This window comes from Oncorhynchus tshawytscha, unplaced genomic scaffold, assembly GCF_018296145.1.
Source record: "Oncorhynchus tshawytscha isolate Ot180627B unplaced genomic scaffold, Otsh_v2.0 Un_scaffold_328_pilon_pilon, whole genome shotgun sequence".
Taxonomy (NCBI): Eukaryota; Metazoa; Chordata; class Actinopteri; order Salmoniformes; family Salmonidae; genus Oncorhynchus; species Oncorhynchus tshawytscha.
The window spans coordinates 93,116-104,207 of NW_024609553.1; the positions used below are offsets into that span (position 1 = coordinate 93,116).

The 11,092-nt window shown below is 45.0% G+C and overlaps 1 protein-coding gene across 1 annotated transcript; it reads right to left on the bottom strand.

Annotated features, from left to right (window-relative positions):
* Positions 1–5,416: 5,416 nt before the first annotated feature.
* LOC112241678 (zinc finger protein 436) lies at positions 5,417–10,337 on the bottom strand. The gene is made up of 2 exons (XM_024409723.2): positions 9,670–10,337; positions 5,417–6,398 (listed from the first exon to the last, which is right to left on the bottom strand). The coding sequence occupies exons 1-2, from the start codon at positions 10,091–10,093 to the stop codon at positions 5,764–5,766; spliced, it is 1,059 nt and encodes a 352-aa protein (XP_024265491.2). The 5' UTR covers positions 10,094–10,337; the 3' UTR covers positions 5,417–5,763.
* Positions 10,338–11,092: the final 755 nt, after the last annotated feature.

An 11,092-nucleotide genomic window follows, 5' to 3' on the forward strand; every position in this document is an offset into this window, starting at 1 on the left:
ACTGCTGGTATCCACTAATCCCATCAGGTCCTATGTACTGCTGGTATCCACTAAACCCCATCAGGTCCTATGTTCTCCTGGTATCCACTAACCCCATCAGGTCCTATGTACTGCTGGTATCCATTAACCCCATCAGGTCCTATGTACTGCTGGTATCCACTAACCCCATCAGGTCCTATGTACTCCTGGTATTCACTAACCCCATCAGGTCCTATGTAGTGCTGGTATCCACTAACCCCATCAGGTCCTATGTTCTCCTGGTATCCACTAAACCCCATCAGGTCCAATGTACTGCTGGTATCCACTAACCCCATCAGGTCCTATGTACTCCTGGTATCCACTAACCCCATCAAGTCCTATGTTCTGCTGGTATTTACTAATCCCATCAGATCCTATGTACTGCTGGTATCCACTAACCCCAACAGGTCCTATGTACTGCTGGTATTCACTAACCCCATCAGTTCCTATGTACTGCTGGTATCCACTAACCCCATAAGGTCCTATGTACTGCTGGTATCCACTAAACCCATCAGGTCCAATGTTCTCCTCGTATCCACTAACCCCATCAGGTCCAGTGTTCTCCTGGTATCCACTAACCCCATCAGGACCTATGTACTGCTGGTATCCACTAACCCCATCAGGTCCTATGTACTCCTGGTATCCACTAACCCCATAAGGTCCTATGTACTGCTGGTATTAAATAACCCCATCAGGTCCTATTTACTGCTGGTATCCACTAACCCCATCAGGTCCTATATTCTCCTGGTATCCACTAACCCCATCAGGTCCTATGTTCTCCTGGTATCCACTAAACCCCATCAGGTCCTATGTTCTCCTGGTATCCACTAACCCCATCAGGTCCTATATTCTCCTGGTATCCACTAACCCCATCAGGTCCTATGTTCTCCTGGTATCCACTAAACCCCATCAGGTCCTATGTTCTCCTGGTATCCACTAACCCCATCAGGTCCTATGTACTGCTGGTATCCACTAAACCCATCAGGTCCAATGTTCTCCTGGTATCCACTAACCCCATCAGGTCCAGTGTTCTCCTGGTATCCACTAACCCCATCAGGTCCTATGTACTGCTGGTATCCACTAACCCCATCAGGTCCTATGTACTCCTGGTATCCACTAACCCCATCATGTCCTACGTTCTTTTGGTATCCACTAACCCCGAATGTCCTATGTACTGCTAGTATCCACTAACCCCATCAGGTCCTATGTTCTCCTGGTATCCACAAACCCCATCAGGTCCTATGTACTCCTGGTATCCACTAACCCCATCAGGTCCTATATTCTCCTGGTATCCACTAAAGCCCCATCAGGTCCTATGTTCTCCTGGTATCCACTAACCCCATCAGGTCCTATATTCTCCTGGTATCCACTAACCCCATCAGGTCCTATGTTCTCCTGGTATCCACTAACCCCATCAGGTCCTATATTCTGCTGGTATCCACTAACCACATCAGGTCCTATGTACTGCCGGTATGCACTAACCCCATCAGGTCCTATGTTCTCCTGGTATCCACTAACCCCATCAGGTCCTATGTACTGCTGGTATCCACTAACCCCATCAGGTCCTATGTACTGCTGGTATCCACTAACCCCATCAGGTCCTATGTACTGCTGGTATCCACTAACCCCATCAGGTCCTATGTACTCCTGGTATCCACTAACCCCATCAGGTCCTATGTACTGCTGGTATTAAATAACCCCATCAGGTCCTATTTACTGCTGGTATCCACTAACCCCATCAGGTTCTATGTACTCCTGGTATCCACTAACCCCATCAGGTCCTATGTTCTGCTGGTATCCACTACTGGTATCCACTAACCCCATCAGGTCCTATGTTCTCCTGGTATCCACTAACCCCATCAAGTCCTATGTTCTCCTGGTATCACTAACCCCATCAGGTCCTATGTACTGCTGGTATCCACTAACCCCATCAAGTCTTATGTTCTCCTGGTATCCACTAAACCCCATCAGGTCCTATGTTCTCCTGGTATCAGTGGGTGTGATGACAGGTAGCTGGGATGGGTTGGGTTGAGTGGGATCAGTGGGTGTGATGACAGGTAGCTGGGATGGGTTGGGTTGAGTGGGATCAGTGGGTGTGATGACAGGTAGCTGGGATGGGTTGGGTTGAGTGGGATCAGTGGGTGTGATGACTGGTAGCTGGGATGGGTTGGGTTGAGTGGGATCAGTGGGTGTGATGACAGGTAGCTGGGATGGGTTGGGTTGAGTGGGATCAGTGGGTGTGATGACAGGTAGCTGGGATGGGTTGGGTTGAGTGGGATAAGGGGGCGGTGGACTGGTCTTCCTGAGTGGAGGGACTGGTGGGAGACTCTCATCGAGGGCAAGGAGATGGTGGGGTCATCCTCCTCCTCAAGCTCTCCCAGGTCGTCCTCCTCTCCCTCTCCTCCCTCAAATACATCAGGTGTCCCGTCTGGGACATCCGGGTCCTTACCGAGGTTGGACTCCAGCCTCTGGTCACTATCGGTCTGGGAGAAGAGATACTCGACCCCAATGAGTTCAGAGAGAAACAGAGAGACAGCAAAGAAGAGATGAGTACACAAACAGAACCGTACGTTTTAGTGTGTGTGTATATTTGTCTAATTTATAAATACATACCAGTGTACTTTGTAGGCCTTGTGTGATCGTTCACTAGACTGCAGCCAATGAGCTTCTGACTCGTTAATAACGTACTGGGCTACACCATCATATATCAGTATAGGGGCTGCTTCTGTCCAAACCCTCCTCTACACCATCATATATCAGTGTAGGGGCTGTCCCCCCCCTCCTCTACACCATCATATAGCAGTGTAGGGGCTGCTTCTGTCCCCACCCCCTCCTCTACACCATCATATAGCAGTGTAGGGGCTGCTTCTGTCCCCCCTCCACTACACCATCCTATAGCAGTGTAGGGGCTGTCCCCCCCTCTACACCATCATATAGCAGTGTAGGGGCTGCTTCTGTCCCCACCCCCCTCCTCTACACCATCATATATCAGTGTAGGGGCTGTCCCCCCCCTCCTCTACACCATCATATAGCAGTGTAGGGGCTGCTTCTGTCCCCACCCCCTCCTCTACACCATCATATAGCAGTGTAGGGGCTGCTTCTGTCCCCCTCCACTACACCATCATATAGCAGTGTAGGGGCTGTCCCCCTCCTCTACACCATCATATAGCAGTGTAGGGGCTGTTTCCCCCCTCCTCTACACCATCATATATCAGTGTAGGGGCTGTCCACCCCTCCTCTACACCATCATATAGCAGTGTAGGGGCTGTCCCCCCCTCCTCTGCACCATCATATATCAGTGTAGGGGCTGTTCCCCCCTCCTCTACACCATCATATATCAGTGTAGGGGCTGCTTCTGTCCTGTCCCCCCTCCTCTACACCATCATATATCAGTGTAGGGGCTGTCCCCCCCCTCCTCTACACCATCATATAGCAGTGTAGGGGCTGCTTCTGTCCTGTCCCCCCTCCTCTACACCATCATATAGCAGTGTAGGGGCTGTTCCCCTGTAGTAGTTACAGATGCATTCAGCTATGGAGCCTCCATCCTACTAAACTACACTGTAGCAGTTACAGATCCATACAGCCACCATCCTACTAAACTACACTGTAGTAGTAACAGACCCATACAGCCTCCATCCTACTAAACTACACTGTAGTAGTAACAGACCCATACAGCTATGGAGCCTCCATCCTACTAAACTACACTGTAGCAGTTACAGACCCATACAGCCTCCATCCTACTAAACTACACTGTAGCAGTTACAGATGCCTCCATCCTACTAAACTACACTGTAGCAGTTACAGATGCATTCAGCTATGGAGCCTCCATCCTACTAAACTACACTGTAGCAGTTACAGATGCATTCAGCTATGGAGCCTCCATCCTACTAAACTACACTGTAGCAGTTACAGATGCATTCAGCTATGGAGCCTCCATCCTACTAAACTACACTGTAGCAGTTACAGATGCATTCAGCTATGGAGCCTCCATCCTACTAAACTACACTGTAGCAGTTACAGATGCATTCAGCTATGGAGCCTCCATCCTACTAAACTACACTGTAGCAGTAACAGACCCATACAGCTATGGAGCCTCCATCCTACTAAACTACACTGTAGCAGTAACAGACCCATACAGCCTCCATCCTACTAAACTACACTGTAGCAGTAACAGACCCATACAGCTATGGAGCCTCCATCCTACTAAACTACACCTCAGCTACTCTTCCTGAGTTAAGCTTATATATATACAGGACCAGTCAAAACTTGACACCTCCTCATTCAAGGGTTTCTCTTTATTTTCTACATTGTAAAATAAACTCCGCAAAAAAAAGAAACATCCTCTCACTGTCAACTGCGTTTATTTTCAGCAAACTTAACTAAAGGAAATATGTGTATGAACATAACAAGATTTAACAACCGAGACATAAACTGAACAAGTTCCACTGACATGTGATTAACAGAAATGGAATAATGTGTCCCTGAACAAAGGGGGGGGGGGGTCAAAATCAAAAGTAACAGTCAGTATCTGCTGTGGCCACCAGCTTCATTAAGTACTGCAGTGCATCTCCTCCTCATGGACTGCACCAGATTTGCCAGTTCTTGCTGTGAGATGTTACCCCACTCTTCCACCAAGGCATCTGCAAGTTCCCGGACATTTCTGGGGGGGAATGGCCCTAGCCATCACCCTTTGATCAAACAGGTCCCAGACGTGCTCAATGGGATTGAGATCCGGGCTCTTTGCTGGCCATGGCAGAACACTGATATTCCTGTCTTGCAGGAAATCACGCACAGAACGAGCAGTATGATTGGTGGCATTGTCATGCTGGAGGGTCATGTCAGGATAAGCCTGCAGGAAGGGTACCACATGAGGGAGGAGGATGTCTTCCCTGTAACACACAGCATTGAGATTGCCTGCAATGACAACAAGCTCAGTCCGATGATGCTGTGACACATACTTGGGTAACTCTGTATTTGGGCTGCAATCTGAGGTGCAGTTAACTCTATTGAATTTATCCTCTGCAGCAGTGTTAACTCTGCGTCTTCCTGTGGCAGTTCTCATGAGAGCCAGTTTCCTCATAGCGCCTGATGTTTTTTGCGGCTGTACTTGAAGAAACTTTCAAAGTTCTTAATTTTCCTGATTGACCTTCATGTCTTAAAGTAATGATGGATTGTCGTTTCTCTTTGCTTATTTGAGCTGTTCTTGACATAATATGGACTTGGTCTTTTACCCAATAGGGCTATCTTCTGTATACCCCCCTACCTTGTCACAACACAACTGATTGGCTCAAACGCATTAAGAAGGAAAGAAATTCCACAAATTAACTTAACAAGGCACACCTGTAATCGAAATGCATTCCAGGTGATTACGTCATGAAGCTGGTTGAGAGAATGCCAAGAGTGTGCAAAGCTGTCATCAAGGCAAAGGGTGGATACTTTGAAGAATCTCAAAAATAAAAAAACAAATGTAGACCTATTTGTGAGTATGATTAAATATATACAATTAGATTTCATGACAAAAACACAAATTCTCAGTCAAAACCATAAGCCAGAACATGTATTTCCACAATGAGTAGTGACATGAAGAGTATATATTCTCTCATGCTCTTTCAGGCTCCTTAATTGGGTAAAACTCTTTCCACACTGGGAGCAGAGGTGAGGCTACCCTCCTTTGTGTGTCACCTCATGTGTTTTCAGGTACCCTAACCGGGTAAAACCATTTCCACACTGAGATCATTGGAAAGGCTACTCCCCTGTGTGTGCCCTCTCATGACTTTTCAGGCTCCTTAATTGGGTAAAACTCTTTCCACACTGAGAGCATTGGAAAGGCTTCGCTCCTGTGTGTATTCTCTCATGTGTTCTCAGGTTCCCAATCCGAGTAAAACTCTTTCCACACTGCGAGCATTGGAATGGCTTTTCACCTGTGTGTATTCTCTTATGCTCTTTCAGTTGCCCTGACCAACTGAAACTCTTTTCACAATGGGAACAGTGGTACGGCTTTTCCCCTGTGTGTGTTCTCTCGTGTGATTTCAGGTCCCCTGATCGGGAAAATGTATTTCCACACTGAGAGCATTGAAATGGTTTTTCCCCTGTGTGTTTTCTCCAATGAACTTTCAGTTGTGCTGGCTCGATAAATCTCTTTCCACACTGGAAGCAGTGGTAAGGCTTATCTCCTGTGTGTATTCTCTCATGAGATTTTAGGTTCCCTAACCGGGTAAAACTCATTCCACACTGAGAGCAGTTGTAAGACTTCTTCTCTGCATGTGTTCTCTTGTGGTTTTTAAGATTCCCTAAATGGTTAAAACTCTTTCCACACTGGGAACAGTGGTGTCGTCTCGTTGGTTCAGACGTCTCTGGTTCCTCTGAGTCGGGTCTCTCTTCTGCCAAAGACAAACAGAGTGGTTAAAACAGGGAGACCTGAATGAAATCTCCACATACATTTTAGTAATTTAGTCAGACCCTCTTATCCAGAGAGACTTACAGTCAAGTGCTCTTAGCATGTGATGCATGTGCTCCATTGTCTCTTAGCATGTGATGCATTGTCTCTTAGCATGTGATGCATGTGCTCCATTGTCTCTTAGCATGTGATGCATGTGCTCCATTGTCTCTTAGCATGTGATGCATTGTCTCTTAGCATGTGATGCATGTGCTCCATTGTCTCTTAGCATGTGATGCATGTGCTCCATTCTCTTAGCATGTGATGCATGTGCTCCATTGTTCACATGACCCATGTATTTTACACTGTCTGGCTTTAAGGGAATAGTATGGTCACTATCCAGAGCAACTTGTTAGTGCATCCATCTTAAGGTAGCTTGGTGAGACAACCACAACAGTGATAGTAAATACAGTTTCCCTCAGTTAGTGCATCCATCTTAAGGTAGCTAGGTGAGACAACCACAACAGTGATAGTAAATACAGTTTCCCTCAGTTAGTGCATCCATCTTAAGGTAGCTTGGTGAGACAACCACACAACAGTGATAGTAAATACAGTTTCCCTCAGTTAGTGCATTCATCTTAAGGTAGCTTGGTGAGACAACCACAACAGTGATAGTAAATACAGTTTCCCTCAGTTAGTGCATCCATCTTTTTAGAAATACATCTTGGCCTCTCCACAAAGAGCAGGAAGCAGATGGCAACTTTCCTGCCATTCTTGACTATGGTGGCGCCATTTACCAGAATGCAGCAGATAATACTCTTAAACCTCTGGATGCCGTCTACCTTGGCGCCCTTCTTTTTATCACAGGTGACAGTTTTAATCACTGCATCCTGTAATCAGGTGAGCTGGACCTCACTAAAGTCCCGTAGATCTCTTCATTACTCCATTCTTATGTGATCTCAGGCTGATAGAGAGAGACTCATCCATGCATTTATTACAAGCAGGCTTGACTACTGTAATGCTCTCCTAGCTGGTCTACCCAAGAAAGCCTTTGGTCAACTGCAAAACATACAGTATGCTGCAGCATGGGTACTGACCAAGACCAGACAGAGAACATACTGATTTTAAGGTCTCTGTACTGGCTGCCTGTGAGTTTTAGAATTAATTTTAAAATTATTCTATTGGTTTTTAAATCAATCCATGATTGAGCACCAATACATGTCAGACATGTTTTTAAGTGATGTACCCAGTAGGTCCCTCAGGTCCTCTGGCCTTTTAACTATCCCAAAGCCTAGGACCAAGAGGCATGGAGAGGGAGCCTTTAGTTACTATACCCCCAGACTCTGAACTAGACGGCTAGAGAGGGGGACCCATGGGATTTTAAGGACTCTGGACCAAGAGGCATGGATGGAGGGAGCCTTTTAGTTTTTTACTAGAGAATGAGGGGGACCCCCCAGACTCTGGACTAGACGGCTAGAGAACCTGAGGGGGACCAAGAGACATGGAGAGGGAGCCTTTATAGTTACTATACCCCCAGACTCTGGACCTGAGGGGGACCAAGAGACATGGAGAGGGAGCTATCCCCCAGAACCTGAAGGGGGACCAAGAGGCATGGAGAGGGAGCCTTTAGTTACTATACCCCCAGACTCTGGACTAGACGGCTAGAGAACCTGAGGGGGACCAAGAGACATGGAGAGGGAGCCTTTATAGTTACTATACCCCCAGACTCTGGACTAGATGGCTAGAGAACCTGAGGGGGACCAAGAGACATGGAGAGGGAGCCTTTATAGTTACTATACCCCCAGACTCTGGACTAGACGGCTAGAGAACCTGAGGGGGACCAAGAGACATGGAGAGGGAGCCTTTATAGTTACTATACCCCCAGACTCTGGACTAGACGGCTAGAGAACCTGAGGGGGACCAAGAGGCATGGAGAGGGAGCCTTTAGTTACTATACCCCCAGACTCTGGACTAGCCTACTAGAGAACCTGAGGGGGACCATGAGGCATGAAGAGGCAGCCTTGAGTTAATTTCATTATTTTTTAAAATTTCATTTGACCTTTATTTAACTTGGCAAGTCAGTTAAGAACAAATTCTGATTTTCAATGACAGCCTAGGAACAGTGGGTTAACTGCCTTGTTCAGGGGCAGAATGACAGATTTTTTACCTTGTTAGCTCGGGGATTCTATCTTGCAACCTTCCAGTTACTAGTGCTAACACTCGAACCACTAGGCTACCTGCCGCCCCAGCAGGTAGCCTAATATGCCCCCAGCCTCTGGAATAGCCTGCCAGAGAACCTAATGGGGGCTGAAACTGAGGACATATTTAAAAAGAGATCAACACCTTTTTAGCAGTGCTTTTCCTCAGCTTTTTAGTCATTCAGTTTTATTGTTCTTCTTCGTGTGTTGTGTGGTAAAGGTTTCAGTTGTATTGTTCTTCTTCATGTGTTGTGTGGTAAAGGTTTCAGTTGTATTGTTCTTCTTCGTGTGTTGTGTGGTAAAGGTTTCAGTTGTATTGTTCTTCTTCGTGTGTTGTGTGGTAAAGGTTTCAGTTGTATTGTTCTTCTTCGTGTGTTGTGTGGTAAAGGTTTCAGTTGTATTGTTCTTCTTCGTGTGTTGTGTGGTAAAGGTTTCAGTTGTATTGTTCTTCTTCGTGTGTTGTGTGGTAAAGGTTTCAGTTGTATTGTTCTTCTTCGTGTGTTGTGTGGTAAAGGTTTCAGTTTTTGTTTGTTGTTCTTTAATCCTCTTATGTGTTTTGTAGTAAATATTTCAGTTTTTATTTTCAGTGTTTTTATTTATTTCCTGTGAAGGACATTGTTTTGCATTCCATGTCTGAAATGTGCTGTATAAATAAAGCTTGATTTGAATATTTAGCATGCTCCGAACACCTGTGTGTAAGCTAACTGGGGGAGGAAGTTTAGTTCGACAATTGGAGCCATACACAGTGTTTAGATCTGTGCAAAATTGCTACAGTATGTCTATTTTCTATTTCAAATCATCTTTGTCGCTGACATGAACTATAACGGGCATATCAGCATGTTTTCTAAAACTGTTGGAGCACAGCGTCGGAATTGTAGTTTACATGGAGCCAAATGTGGGTGAATGTAATAGCTGAAAACCCTACATACATGGAAGAGTTTTTGAGAGCTTAAATATTATTAATGTAAAAGTCCATGTACCAATCAGATTGGCCCTTTAACAATTCCTATAGTACTGAACAACCTATTCATGTGTAGACAGTGCGAAGTCTATGCCCGTTTTTAAAACAATACTCACTGGTGTTAATCAGATCTTCAGTCTCCTCTTCCTCTCCTTCCTCCTCTTTCACTCCCAAAACATCTTCATCCTTTACCTTCATTGAGATATCGTCCTCTTCCTCTCTAAAAGGTTCTTCCACGACAACATCCTCATCTTCCTCCTGTTTAATTCTGAAAGCTTCTACCTCTTCCTCTTCCACTGTGACAGCCTCTATCCCCTCTTCCTCTTTCACTCCAAAAAGATCTTCCTCTTTTTTCAAGACAACATCCTCCTGTTCTTCTGTCGGTGTGATTTCCTCCTGTTTTATTCTGAAAGCTTCTTCTTCTTTCACTGTAATATTATCATCTTCTTCTTTTACGACAATGTTCAGCTCCAGAGCTCCTTTCTCCGTCCAGTAGATATCTTCTTCTTTAGCAAGGGGCGAGTAGCTTAGTGAGCTCATGGTAAGGGACGTTAGCTAGCTAGGTAGCATTAGCGACTAGCCTAGTGCTAGGCTCAGAATCAAATCAATCTGAACAAATTAATACATTAAACAAGTACGTTAAGTTAACTCCTATATACGTACAAATAATTGTGTCTAAAACACCTATTAATATAAACAAAATAGTCAAAGTAGCTTCAATTATTCGGTTTTATGTCGGCTAGCAAGCTACCGATGTGGCTGATTCAGTAGTCGACAGCCTCCCGTCCACTAGATTATACGTCACGCAAGAAGAATCACTTGAAATACTCATATCGCCATCTGCTGACTGGAGTGGGCAACACAATTATCCACTACATCAAATCCAATCTTATTTGTCAAATGCGCCGAATACAACAGCTGTAGACCTTACCGTGAAACGCTTACTCACAAGCCCTTTAACTAACAATCTCCTTATTTTACGAGGAAAAAAATGTAAGACACAAATCAACATACATGATGGAAAAGGGCCTTTAAAAAAAAAATGATTTGGAAAAATGATTTAGAATCATTCAAACGTATGCAAAACAAAACGTCCCGAATGTATTGACTACATGTCTGTGTTTGAAATACGGATTTGTTTTTGTTTTCCTCTTTGCAATTTTGTATTCGGGTAATCCCTCTGGCTGCTCCGTGTTTTATGTTACTGTTGTTTATTATATATATAGACACATCCCTCTGGCTGCTCCGTGTTTTATGTTACTGTTGTTTATTATATATATAGACACATCCCTCTGGCTGCTCCGTGTTTTATGTTACTGTTGTTTATTATATATATAGACACATCCCTCTGGCTGCTCCGTGTTTTATGTTACTGTTGTTTATTATATATATAGACACATCCCTCTGGCTGCTCCGTGTTTTATGTTACTGTTGTTTATTATATATATAGACACATCCCTCTGGCTGCTCCGTGTTTTATGTTACTGTTGTTTATTATATATATAGACACATCCCTCTGGCTGCTCCGTGTTTTATGTT